Source organism: Octopus bimaculoides, chromosome 3, assembly GCF_001194135.2.
Source record: "Octopus bimaculoides isolate UCB-OBI-ISO-001 chromosome 3, ASM119413v2, whole genome shotgun sequence".
In the NCBI taxonomy this organism is placed as follows: Eukaryota; Metazoa; Mollusca; class Cephalopoda; order Octopoda; family Octopodidae; genus Octopus; species Octopus bimaculoides.
The window spans coordinates 85,134,164-85,153,180 of record NC_068983.1 but is presented as its reverse complement, the minus strand read 5'-3'; the positions used below and the strand labels follow the sequence as shown (position 1 = coordinate 85,153,180).

Genomic DNA, 19,017 nt, shown 5'->3' with positions numbered 1-19,017 from the left:
TCTCCAAATGATTCTGTAAACTACGAAACAAATGGTAGTCTGAAGGAGCAAGGTCGGGAGAATAAGGTGGATGAGGAATTTTTTCCCAACCAAGCTCTTTGATCTTCTGTGAGGTGATCTTTGCAGTGTGGGGTCGTGTATTGTCCTGATGAAACATCACTCCTTTTCAATTCACTAAAGTGGGTCTTTTTTTCTTCAAAGCTTTGTTCAACCGCTCTAATTGTTGACAGTAGACTTGAGCATTGATTGTGGCATTAGGTGGTAACAATTCAAAGTGAATTACTCCTTTGCAATCTTACCAGATAGAGAGAAGAACCTTTTTCCCATGAAGTTCCCTTCTCGGTTGTGGTTGAGCTTTTTCCCTTTTACCAAGCCACTGTCTTTTCAATTTTATTACCATATAGTAAAAATATTAATCACCTACAAATTCTCCAAAACCACCTCATTTATACTGATAGGGAATTAGCTTCTTAGAAAGCCACACCATGTTCTACTTCACTGGAGTTTGCTTGTATGGGAGGCAAGTGATTCATTGCTTGACTGATTCCTATTTCCATTCCCCCTTTGACTGTTGAAATGTTCAAATTTTTTCCTGGTTTCTCTTGACAAATTCATTATGACAATGGACTAATAAGTAGATAATAATGTTTTTGGTGAGTCTTTTGATACAGGTGTAGTACATAACTACCTATTCCATTTTCTTCACCCAGACTTATCGCGTAATTAGCAACTTTTGTTGCTATATACTGGAGTTGTACAACAGTTGTCATCTTATTGGAATTCCTATTTAATTCGATATGAGATGAAGTGTAGTGAATACATTGATTAACAAACTTAATTGTTTGATTACCTTCTCCTTTGTGTTATCAATACAAGTGTTTTCTATGCTTGAAGCTAACCAACTGTCTGCACCACAAGCATATTGAATTTCACTACTCAATTAAATTATATATAAATTATATATGATGGGCTTCCACACAATTTCCATCTACCAAGGTTCTTTTTTGTGTTTCACAAGAGTTACCAAAGTGAAATCAAATACATACTGAGTTTCAAGGTGTGGGCTATGGTCTAGTCACCTGTATTATAAATCAGGTGGTTCACAAAGGAGTCGTACCCAATGACTGGTGTAGCAGCACCATAGTCAACTGCTACAGAGGTAAAGGTGATGCCTTAGACAGAAATAATTACAGAAGTATCAAATTGTTGGATCAGGTGATGAAAGTTATGGAGAGAGTCATAGCCCAACTAATTAGGGAGAGAGTTAGTTTAGATGAGATGCAGTTTGATTTTGTGCCAGGGAGAGCAAAAATGATGCTATATTTCTGGTAAGGAAACTGTAGGAGAAATACCTAACCAAAGATAAACCCCTGTACTTGGCTTTTGCTGACTTGGAGAAAGCTTTTGACAGAAACCTCGATCTCTTATCTGGTGGTCAATGTAGAAATTAGGGATAGATGAGTTGTTGGTGAGAGCCGTACAAGCCTTGTACAGGGACGCTACCAGTAAGACGAGAGTGGGCAATGAGGACAGCAAAGAATTCAGGATACAAGTAGGGGTTCACCAAAGATCAGTGCTCAGCCCCTTCTTGTTCATCGCAGTCCTCCAGGCAATAACAGAGGAGTTCAAGACAGGCTGCACCTGGGAGCTCCTCTATGCTGATGACTTTGCTCTTATAGCTGAATCACTACCTGAACTAGACAAATAGATAGCTTCCATTATCTACATGACCAAGTTAGTAGTGGAGGTGGATGCTCCAAGAGCGTAGCTATGAGAATTAGATTAGGCTGGGCAAAGTTTAGAGAGATCCTACCCCTGCTGGCAACAAAGGGCCTCTCTCTCAGAGTAAAAGGCAGATTGTTTGATGCCTCTGTGTGAACAGCTATTTTGCATGGCAGTGAAACATAGGCTATGATAGCCGAGGACATGTGTAGGCTTGAAAGAAATGAAACTTGTATGCTTTGCTGAATGTGCAATGTCAGTGTGCATGTTCAACAGAGTGTAGGCATCTTGAGAGAAAAGTTAGGCATAAGAGGAATCAAATATGGTGTGCAAGATAGATGACTGCTCTGGTGTGGTCATGTGATGCATATGGATGAGGACAGCTGTGTAAAGAAGTGCCGATCTCTAAGTGTGGAGGGAAGCTGTGGTAGAGGTAGACCCAGGAAGACATGGGACAAGGTGGTGGAGCATGATTTTTGAACTTTGAGCCTCACAGAGGCAATGACTGGTGACCGAGACCTTTGGCGATGTGCTGTGCTTGAGAGGAGCCATCAGACCAAGTCCACCCGTGCTGGTGGCATGTAAAGAACATCTTTTGAATGTTGGGCCACGCGGAGACAAAGTGGCTGAGTTCCTTTCAAGCATTGGGCCTCAGGGAGATAAAGTGACTGAGTTCCGTTTAAGTGTTGGGCCTCACAGAAGCAAGGAGGCTGAGTACTTTTCGAGTGTTGGACCTCACGGAGGCAATGAGTAAGACCTTTGGCATTATGTTGTGCTTGAGAAGAAGACCCATCAAGCTGAGCAAAATCACACTCGTGGCAGATACCAGTGTCATGCAAATTGGCACCCATGCCAGTGGCACGTAAACGCACCACAGTGTCATGCAAATGGCACTCGTGCTGGTGGCACATAAAAGCACCCATTATACTCTTAGAGTGGTTGGCATTAGGAAGGGCATCCAGCCATAGAAAACCATGCCAAATCAGACTGGAGTCTGATATAGCCTTCCAGCATGCCAGTCCAGTCAAACCATCCAACCCATGCCTGTATGGACAATAGATTTTAAATGATGATGATGATGATGATAATGACTGTAGCATTTTTAGATAATCAACGTGAAGCTTTCTTCATTATCCCTGATTGGCTGTTCCATGCATTGAGATTGAACCTAAGCCCACATGGCTGCAAAAGCTTCTTAACCACATAGCCACACCTGCGCCTATTTGATTGCTTAAAAACAAACGAATAAACAAACATAAAAAAAAACAATAATATAGTAGTAATTACACTTTGAAGAAAAATTAAAAAGGATAGGAAGGCAATAGATGGAAAACATTTGATCAAAGGTTTGCCTAATCAGAGTTGATGTGGCACTAAACTGGGGCCATTATATGTTTACATACATTGTTGGTTCAAAATATACAGACTTACTCTACACTGCATTATAGCATGAAATCAAAACATTCAACACTCCTTGCTTCATGGTTGACCTACCAGAAATAGTGGCACAATCTCCCTCAAATATTCTAGACCACTTTAATAATAAATTACTGGTATATTAACGGTGTTTTGTTATGGTACTATAATGTACTATGGAATAAATCTATGAATTTTTAGCCATCACTATTGTGCATATAGATGTAAATAACTTGCCTTCACATGCAATATCTTCATAGCTGGGTCAGATGTACTCATTCTGAAAGAAAATGCCACCACAGTGGCTATAAGAGGACTATCGCATTGCATAGGCATCTGCCCCTTCTATCATCCATCCCTTCTTGTTTTCCCTTCGCTACTAGCTCACCCCCACAAACAAATTTACTTATTCACCATGTGACAGGGCGCTCCCTTTCTGTTTTTTCTTGCTTACTCGTCTGTTTTTTCTGTTCTGTTTGTTCATTCATCATGTGTCTCCTCATTCGTTTCCAACCCCATGCTGGCCACGCACCCCTGACGGCGGTGGAGGCTCTTCTTGCCAACTTCCCATCTGTTTCTAGGTTCACTTCATTGCCATGTACAGTGGTGGCCACCTCGAAAGGGCAGATTGTACCATTCGTAAGAAGAGACTCAATAGATTGCAGTGTGGTAGCTGCTCTACTAAGTACGTCACTCTGAACAGCAAGTCGAATCATATGCAAGCGATCCTTTTCGTCTCGATCTCTTCGAATGAGTCAGGTGGGAAGTCAACAACAACAATGGCGAGGCTGCCGAAGTCCTAAAATGGCAATTCCACCAGTGATGCTGCCACTCACTACACGAACAAGATGGGCAGATGGCGAATGCCAAACTAAGGCATGCACCTTGAGATTGAGACACTTTTGGAAAACAACTTGGATTCGGCTGTGGTTCTGGCTTAGAGGCGGTCAGCCGTTATCGCTCAGAGGCAGCCTGGCACCACTGCTCTATCGAGCAAGCACGCAAACTGTTGCTTTGATCCCATGGTTTCTCTCATACTGGACAGGATAACCGTAGCCGGGTTGATGTTGTCGACTCGTGCCTAAGGTTGGTGGAAGCGACGGACGATGCTTGAGTGCGCTGCCACACACCGAACTGCAACATGACTCAGGGCGCCACATATGCGCGATGCATCAGTAGGATGTAATCAACTAGTCCCCTCTCCCAAAATTTCAGGCCTTGTGCCTTTAGTAGAAAGGATTAGTGAGCTGGCAGAATTGTTAGCATGCTGGACGAAACGCTTAGCGGTATTTTACCCATCGCTACATTTTGAGTTCAAATTCTGCCAAGGTTGACTTTGCCTTTTATCCTTTCAGGGTCGATAAATTAAGTACCATTTGAGTACCGGGGTCAATGTGATCGACTTATCCCCTCCCCCAAAATTTCAGGCCTTGTGTCTACAGTAGAAAGAATTGTTATTATAGTAAATTGTGTGATATATTCATTTGAAACAATTTGCTATAAATTCTTAAGTTAGTGAATATCCTAGTGATTAATGCCGATGAAATTTATTCTGCTAATGAGCAGCTTACTCAAAAAGCATCTAAGGAAATTATTCATCAGTACCGTTTTTCCTGCTGCAGCCAACTACATTCACTCCCTTTCCTCCTTCTCTATGATTTTTCCTATCACAGTGCATATGTGAGAAAGGCTCCTTGCCTGCCACTAAGTCTAGTATGTGCACTGATCCTACACTTCTTATATCATCTCTTTCTTTTACTCTCTCCTTCTCCCTATAAATGTAAAGTGTGACTGGCGAAATCAACCAAGAAGCAACAAACTAACATTTATGTCGGCTATTCTTATATAGAGATAATTATATGTGAATCTCAACAGCAACTGAGCAATCTCTTTAACTATCTAAAGAGATATTGCTCATAATAATAATTGAACTAGCTGCTAAGAATGTGTTATTTTATGTCAATTGGCTAATCTGATTTCCCAAAACACCTACTGATAGCAGTCTGATCACCTACTTTCTGCTTATGTAAAACGGTATAAAAGATAAGTTGTTTACATCTGTCTACATTGCCAAAGCTGGTTAAAAATCAACAGATATATTCTGTAGTACATCATAGAAAAACACTGTTAAGGCATCAATAATGAATCAAGAAATTAACAATCTTTTACTTTATTCCTTTTTGAAAATGGCTAATATGACTTCCCAGATGCATTGTGTGTGTGTATGTGTGTGCATTTCAATTGTACATCTTTCTACTTTGGAGAACAGAGCTATTCTTGTTAACACAAATAGAAGACAACTAACAGAGGATAATTAGGAATCATTAAGCAGTCCTAATCATTAATAGATAATGTTGAAAATGGAATAACACACGAATTGCTAAGTAGTTCTTTGTATGCGTCCTAAGTTTTGATTTAAAGTTGGTGATAAATCATTTGAAGAAAATCAAAAGAAATCCTATAGCAGCTATGAAACAAACTGAAAAATTACTAAATACAAAAAGGATGAATGCAAGCACATACATACAAAATTAAAAAAATTAAAATTAAATTAACTTTACTCATAATAAAGAACAGTCTGGAAAGTGAGCAGAAAGGGATCTAGGAGAAACCAAATTAAAAAATGAGTACAGAAAACATGCAGTGGGACCTCTTGCAGACTAGCAGGAAACCAGGAATTTAGATACATATGTCTAAGGACAGGTAATAGTAGGTGTATTACTAACTTTGAAACAAAATTTCTCTGTGAGGAAATGGCAGACTGAATGAAGTATGATATTGCATGAGAACATTCAAGTATTGAATGTGAAAGATGTATGAAGAATAGAGAGATATAAGCAGTAATCAAAGCGGTTACTTAGTGTTAACATACATGCAAAGTACAAATGAACTGAGAAAGATGCTGGATATTAAAACCACATTGACCAATATATGTGAACGATGTGACTGTATTGGTATTGATATGTAATACAAATAGATGATGCATACTAGGTAGGAATATGTTGTAAGGTGAAGAGGAAGAGCATTCATAGTAGAGGCAAAGAAAAAGAAGACACGAGAAGTGGCAAGTTCTGAGAATGTGTTGAGGCTTGCAGACAAAATGAAAAGTCAAAAGAATGTCAGCAAGAAAAAGTTGTTAAAATAATGATGTTGCTGTTATTTCTGACAATGATCATCAACATAACTGATCTAATATTAGTCTGTCTATCACTATTTGCCACTATTCCTCATTTCTTTGATAAGACTTAAGCCAATAAGTTCAAACCTGCTAAACATTTTATGTGGATAAAGACTAATTAAATATTAGTCTTGATTACTTTTAGAAATTTGGTTATGCTTATATATATATAACATTTTTAAGACATCATAAATATATTTGAAAATTACTTTAAAAGAGGAATTGAAATCAAGGAACAGGATCATTTTTATAATATGTTTTGAATACATACTTCAAAATTGAGATTTCCTTTGTTTTCAGGTTATTTCCTCATAGGTCCTGCTTGTTTTTTTTTGGTTTTTTTTTGGCTTAGTATCACATTTAATAGGAATAATGGCATATCAGATACTTAAAAATTAGAGAATTCCACTTATCTGAAATAAAAATTTTATACCCTAGAAAGCATACCATGTATTATTAGATCTGTAAAGTGTAAGAGACAGTTCAGGACTGTATTTTCCACAAGTGGTGCATATTAGTAAAATATAAGGAAACATTTCACTAGAACCAGTCATATGTCATGACACACACACAAGACATAGAAAAAGTAAATGACACTAAATACAAAAACAGTTTATAGCACTAAAAAATTAAGAACATTAAAACTGATGGCTAAAAAAAGAAAAAATACAAGATCAGTAAGTTCATGGTTAAGTGCTTATGTCTTCTTTATAAGATTTCAGGAAACAAAAACATGTATATTGTGACTTAAAAAGGAGGTTGAAATAAAAAATAATTATTACTGCTACATGCACTGTATGAGTGGAACTTGAAAGAAAAACAAGCTCAAATAAGATTGCCAGAGAGAAATTCTATATCATAAACCAAATTTTAATCCAAGGATACATTCTAAAGCAGAAACCATGATTTCTTATGATAATCTCAGAAACTAATGAATTAAGTCAATTAAAAAATATAAGCTACTCTTTTTGTACAACACAAAAGAAGAAAAGAAAAACAAGTTGAGACAAAGAAATTCCTCAACTGATACTCCTAGTTTCGTAATAATTTTGCTACAAAATAATGCCTGATAACATGATCTTTATTATATGAATTAATGGTTTAGTAAATCAGCAGAGGAAAAAAGAAAACAAAATGGAAGTGATGGAAAGAAGCAAATTTTAGAAAGCTGTTCCATATGAACCAATGAAGATGACAATAATAAGCAAAAACCTGTGTACCATTAATAAAAAATAAATGTATTAATTTCTGAGGTACTAAATACAGAACAAATAATGTCATTAAACATCAGAACATCATCTGTATTGGTATTTTTTTAATATTTCTGTGAAATAAAGAAAAGAACTGTAAAATGTTCAATATAAAGTTCAGATATCTAACAGAGAGAAAATATATACAAGGGAATTGTTAAAAAAATTGAAATGACAAATTTTTAGAGATAAATGAAACACTTACCAGCTTGTTGAGGACATATTGCAGAAGTGGTCCCTTGCATGGCTAAATTCTGCAAAGCATTTATTGGATCCTGCATGGTCTGAGATTGCTGTTGAGCTTGCTGAGGTGACTGGCCAGGAGCAAGGCTCTGTGGAGGTATGCCCTGAGGAGGTATCCCTTGGTTTACTGCATCAGATGCAGTTTGTTTACCTTTCTTAGCTGAAAGACATCAAGAAAAAAATTAAATAACTAAATTATAATTCATTGACAATTCCCAAACTTAAAATCATTATAGATATTACAAAAAGCAGTTCTGAAATTAGGTAAGACTCAAAAGCACAAAAATAAAATCAGCACTACATAGTGTGTTGTAGTTTGCAAACAAGTCTACCAGGTGCACATTTGTCTTTTTTCACACAGTCTTACTGATATGTTTAGTGGAGGTGCAATGGCCCAGTGGTTAGGGTAGCGGACCCGCGGTCATAGGATCGCGGTTTCAATTCTCAGACCAGGCGTTGTGAGTGTTTATTGAGCGAAAACACCTAAAGCTCCATGAGGCTCTGGCAGGGGATGGTGGTGAACCCAGCTGTACTCTTTCACCACAACTTTCTCTCACTCTTACTTCTTGTTTCTGTTGTGCCTGTAATTCAAAGGGTCGGCCTTGTCACACTGTGTCACGCTGAATATCCCCGAGAACTACATTATGGGTACACGTATTTGTAGAGTGCTCAGCCACTTGCACGTTAATTTCACGAGCAGGCTGTTCCGTTGATCGGATCAACTGGAACTCTCAACATCGTGAGCAACGGAGTGCCAACAAAAACTGATATGTTTGATTGTTTTATAAGGGACAGACTATATCAAGCATGTATATAAAGGTTTCATAGAAGTGAGACTTCAACTGGACAGAAGGAATCTGAGTAATGCTAAATTAGCATTACCATGTTAACTTATTAGAAAAGCTGAGTGAAAGAGATTGAAGAAGGCAACAGGATGAAACAGGTCTTGAGAAATGTATACAGAAGAGACAACACTAATTTTATGAAGATATAATATGGAAAGATACATGTTAATTGAAAATAAGTTGAGTTAGGGTTGGAAGAATACATAGAGTAGACATGGGTTCAGGAAATTTGGGAAGATGTAATTAGTTTAGACCTTACTTTTTCTTTTTATATTTGCCAAGTGTGGAGGAAAGAGTAGTGTCTAAGGCCTTTGCAGGCCCTCATAGGCTGATGAGACTGATGCAAGAGAGACATGATCAGATGGAAATCCATCAGATTAATGTTTTGAGGAGGAAAGATTGAGTATAGTGGTTATTGTGGAACCTATTGGGGGTTAACACAACATGGGAGTTGAAAGGAAGACAGACAAGTTAGGAATGTCCAAATGAAAGTGGCAAAAAAGCAACTAACTCCAAGGAGCAGAAACCATACTAGTAGGAGTAGAAAAGGTTTAGAAATGAAACAGCACAGCAGTGGGCCAGAGGCTGGAGTGACTTTATGTCATTCACTTCAGTAGTATTTTTCTGGATGCAGTCTAGGATGTATATGTGTGCAGCAGCAGTACAATCCCAGATGTAGGACCAATACTCCTTTTGAGATCTAAGCAGAACTTTGTAGAGGATCATTAATTGTTTGGGGTGGAAGAGCCAGACTTTAAGACATGATCCAAGCCACAACTGACATAGAGGAGATAAATGAGATGCATAGAAAGGTGATGTACTGCTGGATCATCAAGCTTATACCAACAAGGAAAAATGGATGATAAAACAGTTGATTATGTACAGACAGACAGAGAAGAGCTATAAAACAAAGCAAAAAGAAGGTGAAAAATGATATTTAACCCTTTAATGTTCAGATTAATCTGTCAAACGTAATGTGTATTTGTTCACATTATTTTGAATTATTCAGGTTCAAGAGGGGCATCCACAATGTTTGCATGTAACTTCGTTAATTTTTTTACATACAAATTTGAAATTTTGTCGGGTGCTTATATACCAACGGTTTATAGTTAAGTAATTTTAGCTGATCTTTCAGATTAAATTTGACTTTTATAGGTGGGTAAATTAAATTAACAGGTGTAAATCAATAACATTATGGATAAACACTAAAATTGAAATTCTTAATGCATCTTACCTGCTTGATTTGTTACTAAAAATTATCCCAGATGTCAACCGTCAACAATTTTGCCACTTTTCAAGTGTACATTAATTTTGCCACTTTTCAAGGGACATTAATTTGAATTAATTAAAATACAGGTATAATTGGTACAAGATTTTATTCTTTCTCTATATTTCATTCAAACATTTTCATTGAACATAAAGTACAAAACTCTTTTACTATATACCATTGGCAATGTACTCATACAATTTAATGCATACATTTACATAACAGAATGTATCTAATAAAAAAGCCCATTAACAGGCAAGATAAAGGTGAATACAGGTGTGTAACATACTGAAAATTAGTATGTATTTATCACTTTCACAGATTTGTAATAAAATGAAAGGAATATATGATAGTATTATCATCGAACAACAAAATATAGTTATGCCATATTTCTATTGTGAAACTGTCCAAAGCACCCTGCAAAATAAACACATATATGAGGTCTTGACCTGATATCCTTTCACAATTTTTTCTTTTTTGCAGCAAACACAGTCTGCAAACTTTTTTCTTCCATTTATTTTTTCTTTTTGGAAGAAAAGCCCTCATGTAACTGAGATGTGATGTCAACCCAAAAATTCAAATGGTCGCAGAGGTACTTTGTGGCTTTTATATGAATTAATTATAGTTAGACATAATGCTGGAGATATATGGATCACTCCAGTAGTTCTACAGTCGAGGAAGCTGTTTGATACCAAACATAATGTTTATAGTAAAAAAAGCTCATATTTCCGCAGTATCAGTTGACTGCCATAGTGGATCAAGTCTACCACGAATAGAAATTATGCATTGAGCATATTTATGTTTCCTCCACAACAGCTTCAAAAAAACTTTTCGGTAAAAAAAAAAAAGTCCAATGGTTGAGTATTGAGAGGTTGACTTTTATTGTGGACTAGTCTTTTCTGTGAAATTGGGAATTGTGGTTGATGTAGTAATCTTCAATCATGTTGCCATAATGTTTTCAATATCATTTTCATCACTTTCATTATCAAAATCTTCCTCATCTGATGAAGCTTCATAAATATCAATATCAGATTTGTCCAAAGACAAATCACTGTTGTTTTCATTTATATTTTGTACATTATCAAAAGTAAAACCTTTGAAGTCTGAATCACTACTTGCTGACACCATATGGTTAAAAACCAAGAAATACACTTCTCTTCAAACATTGAAAAAAACCAAAAAGTTTCAAAAATTTCATGGTGAATAAAGGCAGGAAAGGCTTTATCACATATTATCTCAAAGCTACAAGAATTCAGTAACGTGATGTGTTTATTTTTTTAGTGATTTCCTAGAGGAATCAGATATGGCCAGATTTGGCTGGTTCAAACAAATAAAGGAGAATTATTTTCAGCTGGTTTTGGCCAGTCTGAACACTAACGAGTTAAACTGTAATAAGTAAATGGAGTTGACTGAATAATTTTTCTTCCATTTTCATTAGGCAACTTTTAGTCACTGTCATATCTAAGGAGAATGGGTACTGTCAATACTGGAAGCATGACAAAATTCTCTTCTCCCTTCAGAGTGGTGAAGGGGGAAGTGAAAATAGTGTAGTTTGCGGTATATATGAGGAGCGAAAGATAAGTGTGTTGCAGGAACATGCTGGAGAGGAGGGTGTGTACAGAACAGTACCACATTTGTTAGAATGAAGGGATGCATATAAATTTTGATGAGAGTTTATTAATACAGGTATGCTGAGAATTACAATTTCTGTAGTTCTATACAGTATTGGACAAAATTACTAAATTGCTATATAAGGAATGACTTGAACTGTTAACACAGCAATATTACATTGAACTATAAATGAAAGTCTATTAATTTTGCTATCATAGATTCAAACCTAACAAAATGCACAGTATGTTGTTGCATATCTTGGAGAGATAAATAATGGTTTACTCCATTTGAAACTATGACGTTTATGGAAATATTGATTTCAAAGCTTTGGCATAAAACTAGCAAGTTCGGAGGGATGGTTGATTACATCAACCCCAGTACTCAACTGGTACATATTTTATTGACCCTGAAAGGATGAAAGGCCAAGTTGACCTCAGCAAAATTTGAACCCAGAATGTAAAGATGAATGAAGTGCTGCTAAGCATTTTGCTCAGCATGCTAATGATTCTGCAAGCTCACTGCCTTGACATTTATGGAAATATTAATATGTTAAATAGCAAAAGACCATAATATATTAAATTTTCTGTAAATTAATATGTACTGGATATACTTTGAAAACTTCCTCCTGCACATGTTCATAATACAGAACGATTATGTAGTACTTCATGTATGTTGGTGTTTTGAGGGAAAGAAATATGAGCTGTAAGAAACTTTCAAGCCAAGGCTGACAAAACCATTTATAACCAAGGCAATGAACCAATGTGGAAACCTCTATGTAATTGCTTGATTAGTTAGAAATAGCAACTAAATTCCTTCAAATAACACCCTTATCATCTTAATGTTATTGTACAGCATGGAAAGATACATAGTGGGCTACAGATATATCTTAGCTCAATTAGAGATGAGCTGTGGTTGAAAATAATAACTAAGGCAAGAGGTGGGTACTGCAATGGAAATTTAACACTCCTCTTCTGCATCCCTATTCTCTGATTGCTCATTTTCTACAACACACGTTCATCTAAATTCTTCTCTGTCTCCAACATCACTTCTCTGACTCCTAATTTTCTTCTACTTTTTTTTTCTCCCTTTAAAAAACTCAGTTTCCACCTTCCAACTAAACTCTTCTGCTACATACCAGCCACTCTAAGCAACTCTCTGCAGAGGTAGACATTCAGATGAGACCTTAGTGCAACATGTTTCATTTGTTTGGCTTGTCTTTTTAGTTGATTGCATTTTCTATAATCAATTTGCCTAAAGTGAGGTGGAATTTGATTTATTTTCATCATCATTGTTTTAACATCCACTTTTCCATTCTTGCATGAGTCAGACACATTTTCTATGGCTGGATACCTTTTCTGTAGCCAATCCATACTGGTTTCCAAGTGATACAATATTTTCCCATGGCCAGACATATTTCTGCAGAATATTAAAAAATAAATGATATTCAATGGGCTTCTTTCAGTTTCTGTCTACCAAATCCACTTACAATGTTTTGGTTGTCCCAGGGCTATAGTTAAAGACCAGATCCACTCCAATTTACATTATCTGTATTACTTAATACAGCTTAATATTTATTCATTAACCCTTTTGATACCAACCCAACTGAGATTATCCCCAGTTCTTAGATACAAGTTTCTTGTTTTACAGTGATTTAAATTAAAACCATCCAGCAGCATTCCAAGTTAATTTACTAAATTCTTCGTTATTTTGAAAATTAACCAAAACGAAGGCAGTATGTTTCAACAGAAATATGGTAGCAAAAGGGATAATATTTCTGATAAGGAAAAATGACACATAAGCAACTCTTTGCTGTATTTGTATGAAATAAATATGCTGCTGCTGATGTTTAAACATTTGCTTTATCATGTCAGGTTGGACAAGTCAGCCATACAGCATATCACCACTGGTCTGTAAAACCAAAAGCAAAAACTCTTATCACTTATTCACAGGTCTTCTTCTTTCACAAGGGACATCAGTTAACAGCTGGCAGAACCTTTCATCCAATACTCTTCATTCATTCACATCATTTGATCATTCTAGTAAGTCACATCTCCTGCATACAACAACCAATTAAAAAAATAAAAAAAAGATATCTCTCCCAATTAAATGGTGCTCCACTTTCTATGCAAATCAACATTACACCTTTCAATGGAAAATATTCACTTCATTTCTCTTGTGCCTTTACAGATTGTCTTCATTTTATACTTATGTCTTGCTACCATTCAACATTGCACTTTTTATACAGGATTCATAGAGTCTGTCTTCTATAGAGTAAAACTCTTGTTACAAACAGTGGTAACAGCTCCCTAAAACTTCTAGCAACCCTTTCTTAATTTTGTTTCCATATATAACTAACTCCAGCACTAATTAGATTAACTAGGTAACAGAAATAGTAAAGTACATCTGGTGAGCCATCTAAATAGTTAATAGGGGACCAAGACTCCTAGCAGTATGCTGTGCTTGAGAAAAAAAGACAAACCAAGTAAAAGTGTGGTTGTCCTTGCATACAAGCTTGTCTCCTGCATTCCCCTCCAACTGAGCATTCCTAATCTTGTGGGCTCATGGGTGCTGGTGCCATGTAAAAAGCACCTGTACTGATACCACGTAAACACACTTAGCTGTAGTGTAGAAACTGTGCCAAAACAGACATGGAGCCTGGGCAGCTCTTCAGCTGGCCAGCTCCTGTCAAACCATCCAACTCAGGCCAGCATGGAAAATGAACATTAAATGATGATGATGATGACACAAGGAAAAGAGGATTCGATACTGAGCAATCATGAGATAAAAACATTGATGGTTAGCCAATTAGTTATTGACTGGCATTTGATGATTGCTCTTAACTGGCAGGAAACTTGGAAACAAATTTCTCAAACATTAAATCTTAATGGATCTTTTATCGCTTATTTATGTCAAACAATCAACTGTGGTCACAATGGGTACTGCTTAGAAGGGATTAGTCGATCAAATTAAACTCCAGTACTTATTCTATTGGTCACTCTTGCCAAAGTGCTAAGTTATGGAGATGTAAATGAACAAACATTGGTTATCAAATGGTAGGTGGGACAAAAACAAGCAAAACGACACACGTACACATTTTCTGTCAACCAAATTCACTCACAAAGCACTAGTCAGTCTGTAAGGTGCCATGCAATAGAAGTCACAAAGTGAGATTCTTAACCCCACAGTTACTATTTCTGTAATCTAACCAGACATTTGCAATAAATTTCTTCTCAATAATTTATTAATTGATGTTAGAAAATTTTGTTGGGAAATTTCACTAAGAAAAACAAAAAAGTTAAAAGTTGCTTTTCTATGTCGCCAATATGGACCTTTTATTATAGAAGTTTGTGCAATAGAGTTCAGAAAATCTTAGAGGAAATTGACTTTAAATAAAGTCTATATATACATGGTTAAAGCAAATATTACCAGCTAGACATTTTCAACTTAATAGGAGACTTAAGGGACATTAGAAAGTTATTATACAAGATGAACTCAAAATATGTGAGGAAAGACAGAAGAAATAAGACAACAGCATGCACACACACACACACACACATACATACATACACAAAGCCAAACTGGTTTTAAGATAGATTTTAAAAATTTGTTCTGTGTTTGCAAGACTGAAAGAAACTTGAGATAAAGCAATTCAACAGTCAAACCACTAATATCAAACAGAAGTGTATTGACAAGGGAAACAAACATTTGGTCTCCTTCCCAGCATGTGAAAAGCTCATATTAAGAAAGGCTAAAGCTAACTAGTCCTCTCAAAATAAATCAAAGTTTAAAAAGAAGAAAAAAGATGTAAATCTACTAAATATGTTGAGATGAGAAGCTACAGTGTTCAGTGAAGAAAACCATTAGATTAAACAGGGTGAGACTATTCTCCCACTCCACCCCCCTCATGCAGGTTGGTTGATTAAAGTCACTATTATACATTCTGGAGACATCAAAAGCATATCCATTTTTCTTTTTTCTTATATTCACAATGATTTGACTGATATGAAAACTAAGGTTGTCTTAATGTTTTCTGTAACAAATGCATACATGAAATTCTTTCAATTTTCATTGTCTTCTTTGGAATGGCTGAGCTATATTGATTCACAATAAAGCTACAGGTCCTTCATACACTTGCAGACATGAAGAAGGAAGTGTATAGTGAAAAACAGCAAAAGATGCCATTAATCAAATACATGAAGATAAGAGTAAAGAAATATTTATAATTAACAACAACATATTTCTTGACTAATTTTGACATTAAACCCTACCACTATTCTTTTGGAGAGCAAGAACATTGGAAGATTAACATTTTACTTACAATAAAGAATAAAATAAATAAATAAAATGGAAAAAAATGAAAGGATTTGGAGCAACCTGAGATTGAACCCTATGAAAAGATTAGATAAGGATTTTATTTTTTGATTTTTTGGGGGACCCTAAATTTCAAAAGGGGAATAAACATTACATAGGTTAGAGGCAAACTAGGTAGAGACAGGCAATTTTGTTTGACAATTTCTGCAACATATTGAAACTACTATCTATAATTAGAAAATCATATGAATCAAATGAGAAGAATATAATGAACCAACAAAGCTAAAAATAGGTTGACAGAATAACAGAAAAAGAGAGGGACTGCTGAATATTTACAAGCCCCCAAACTTTAGTTTGGTCACAAGTTTTTGTCAGGATTTAGATATTATTAAGATATTTTCTTAGAATATAGGTATTATATACATTAATTTCAGCTACTAAAAATAAAGTTGGGAGGCTGAAAAATAAAATAAAAACTAAAAGATAAACTAAAGAAATAATTTGTATTTAGGAATTCCTTCTCTGGAAGTAATTCTGAAACCATTAAAAACATTGAAGATGCTACCAAGTGATGAAATAATAGTCATTATTAGTAATCAATAAAATTAAATTGATACGATGCAATATGGGATTTTCAATTAAAGCTTTCACATCTGCCAGCACTTACTTGTGATACTAAAAGTAAAGAGCTGTTATTGCTAAATAATAACATCTGATGTGTGTGTGTGAGAGAGAGAGAGAGAGAGAGAGAGACACAGACAGAAACAGCTGAGACAACCATTTCATACATTTTAATTTTAATCTTATCCAGCTGTCACATAAAACAAAATAAAAAATTGAAAATTGCACAAGAAAATCAATGACACAATGTGTCAGATTGTAATGAAGTTTCATTTGCAATAAACAAAAACAAATCAAATTCTATTTCTGAGATACAGACATTATAAACAAATCAGTGTTTGAAAGAAATTAGTAATGAATAAGAGAAAAGTTTTAAAAAGGAAAACTATAATCGTTGACTTGCAGGTGTAGTGCAACTCAATGAGTTGAAAATAAGGTTGGAAATAGGAAATCATGATGGGAAGGTAAAAACAATTAATGACAGTGGTAGAAAGGAGTAAAAGATTTGTGGGTACCTACATCCATAATAGAACATGCTTGTTTGTTAATATACATCAACAAAACAAGGCAGAGGCAGCCAATAACAGGTAGCCAAAATCTTGATGCAAAGGCAGGCACTGGTAGCAGTTCAGCTAAGTAGTAGTGCTAAACAGCAGCAGATGCAAGACTAACAGTAGCAACAGCAGCAGCAGCAGTAGTAGTAGTAGTAGTAACAGTAGTAGAGGTGAGAGAGCAGCTGCATCTACCTCTGCTGGAAAACTCTTGAGAGAGAGATTTTCTTCCCTTCTTGACAATTAATAGAAAGAAAGGAAAGCAAGTGCTAGTGGGAAGGTTGGTGTCTTAAGTCTTTCGATATACCATTGATGATCAGTAAAATTGCAAAAGCAGGGTTCGGAAATAATCACAACAAAAGTTGTCACAGTGAATCTGTGAGTCTGTTGTTAGATGTTATGTACACATCAGGGTCACAAGATATTGCCACATAACAGCAAACAATATTAGTGACCAGGAATTTAGGTCACTCATTTACAGACTAAGGTAGATGGAGCAAAGGGGGTGGTGGTGGGGGTGAACATGAGTAAATCTTCCATTTAACTAAATATAATACTAATCAGGTCAGGCTGTCCATTTCAGTCTATCAAATCTAGTAGCAGATATATTTAAACAGTCACTCCATCATCCTTAAGGTCGTCTACAACTTCAGAAATAGAATCTAATCCATATAGTGTTCTTAGAAAATGGAAATTAAAATTAGACATTTTCTTTTGTAAAAATATGTATACAGAAGGAATGATAGATAAAATAAATATTGGCTGTCATTTAATAAAAGATAATTATTGATTACATCAATACAAAATCAAAATTTTAAATAATATTTTAACCCTTCCAATATCAAGCTACTTAAGACCACCTTTGATTCTATGAGACAACCCCCCCCCTCAAAAAATTGTCATATAGCAATTAAAACTTATTCTAATTATATAAGCTATATTACAAACACAGCTCAATAATGAGTTGTTTTGTCAAACCCTTCCAAATCTTTGATTTTCAAACTTTATTTTTTGAAGTAATAGATCTGAGATTTTTGATCTTTCCCATTCATGGTATACTGAATAAAGACTATTAACTTTGTTGTATAAAAGCAGTTATAAATATTATTTTAAAACAGAGATAGATGTCTAGTTGCATTCTGTTTAAAATTCATATAAATGCACCAGTGTGGTGCATTAAAAACACTCAAATTTTCTAAATATTCTGACAATTTCAGTTTTTCCTCAAAAACTTGTGGTATGGTGGTTGAAAACATGTCTCAGACAATATTTTCCATTTGAAATATAGTCAGAAAAGGGTTAAATTTGTTGTTATAAACATAACTATTACTAACCTCAGACATTTTACCAACACAAACATGAATACTACTACATAATAGCTCAATCTGCTATAAACAACAGCCAAGTCGCCTTCAAAATACAATCATTGGTCTAAAAGGATACATAAGTTAATTTAGTCTCAAACAAGTAGGACAAATATAACTGCAAAGCCTTTGATTATAAGTTTGCATATTCACAGTTGGTGCTGAGCTAAACAATAGAAACTACCAACAAACAATATAAAATCTTTAACAGAATAAACAAGGAAGCAATAAATCCACACTGTACTGTGTGAAAAGTATAAGAAATATAGTGTGGAACACATGAAAACAGTTTCAACATTATTCATTCTACTAGGAAAAGTAGCCAAGAGTGGCTGTGTGGTAAGTAGCTTGCTTACCAACCACATGGTTCCAGGTTCAGTCCCACTGCATGGCACCTTGGGCAAGTGTCTTCTACTACAGCCTCGGGTCGACCAAAGCCTTGTGAGTGGATTTGGTAGATGGAAACTGAAAGAAACCCGTCGTATATATGTATCATCATCATCATCGTTTAACGTCCGCTTTCCATGCTAGCATGGGTTGGACGATTTGACTGAGGACTGGTGAAACCGGATGGCAACACCAGGCTCCAATCTAATTTGGCAGAGTTTCTACAGCTGGATACCCTTCCTAACGCCAAC

The 19,017-nt window shown here is 35.6% G+C and overlaps 1 protein-coding gene across 4 annotated transcripts in view; it reads right to left on the bottom strand.

The window, feature by feature from the left end:
• Positions 1–19,017, bottom strand: part of LOC106872996 (mediator of RNA polymerase II transcription subunit 15) — an 84,455-nt gene that overhangs the window by 42,623 nt on the left and 22,815 nt on the right. For 3 of the 4 annotated variants that reach the window (XM_014920190.2, XM_014920191.2, XM_014920193.2), the window contains exon 4: positions 7,772–7,969. In XM_014920190.2, the coding sequence (XP_014775676.1) occupies positions 7,772–7,969 (198 nt within the window). Of the gene's footprint in view, positions 1–7,771; positions 7,970–16,983; positions 17,131–19,017 lie in introns of those variants that run through there. The other variant, XM_014920192.2, reaches the window with a different exon arrangement.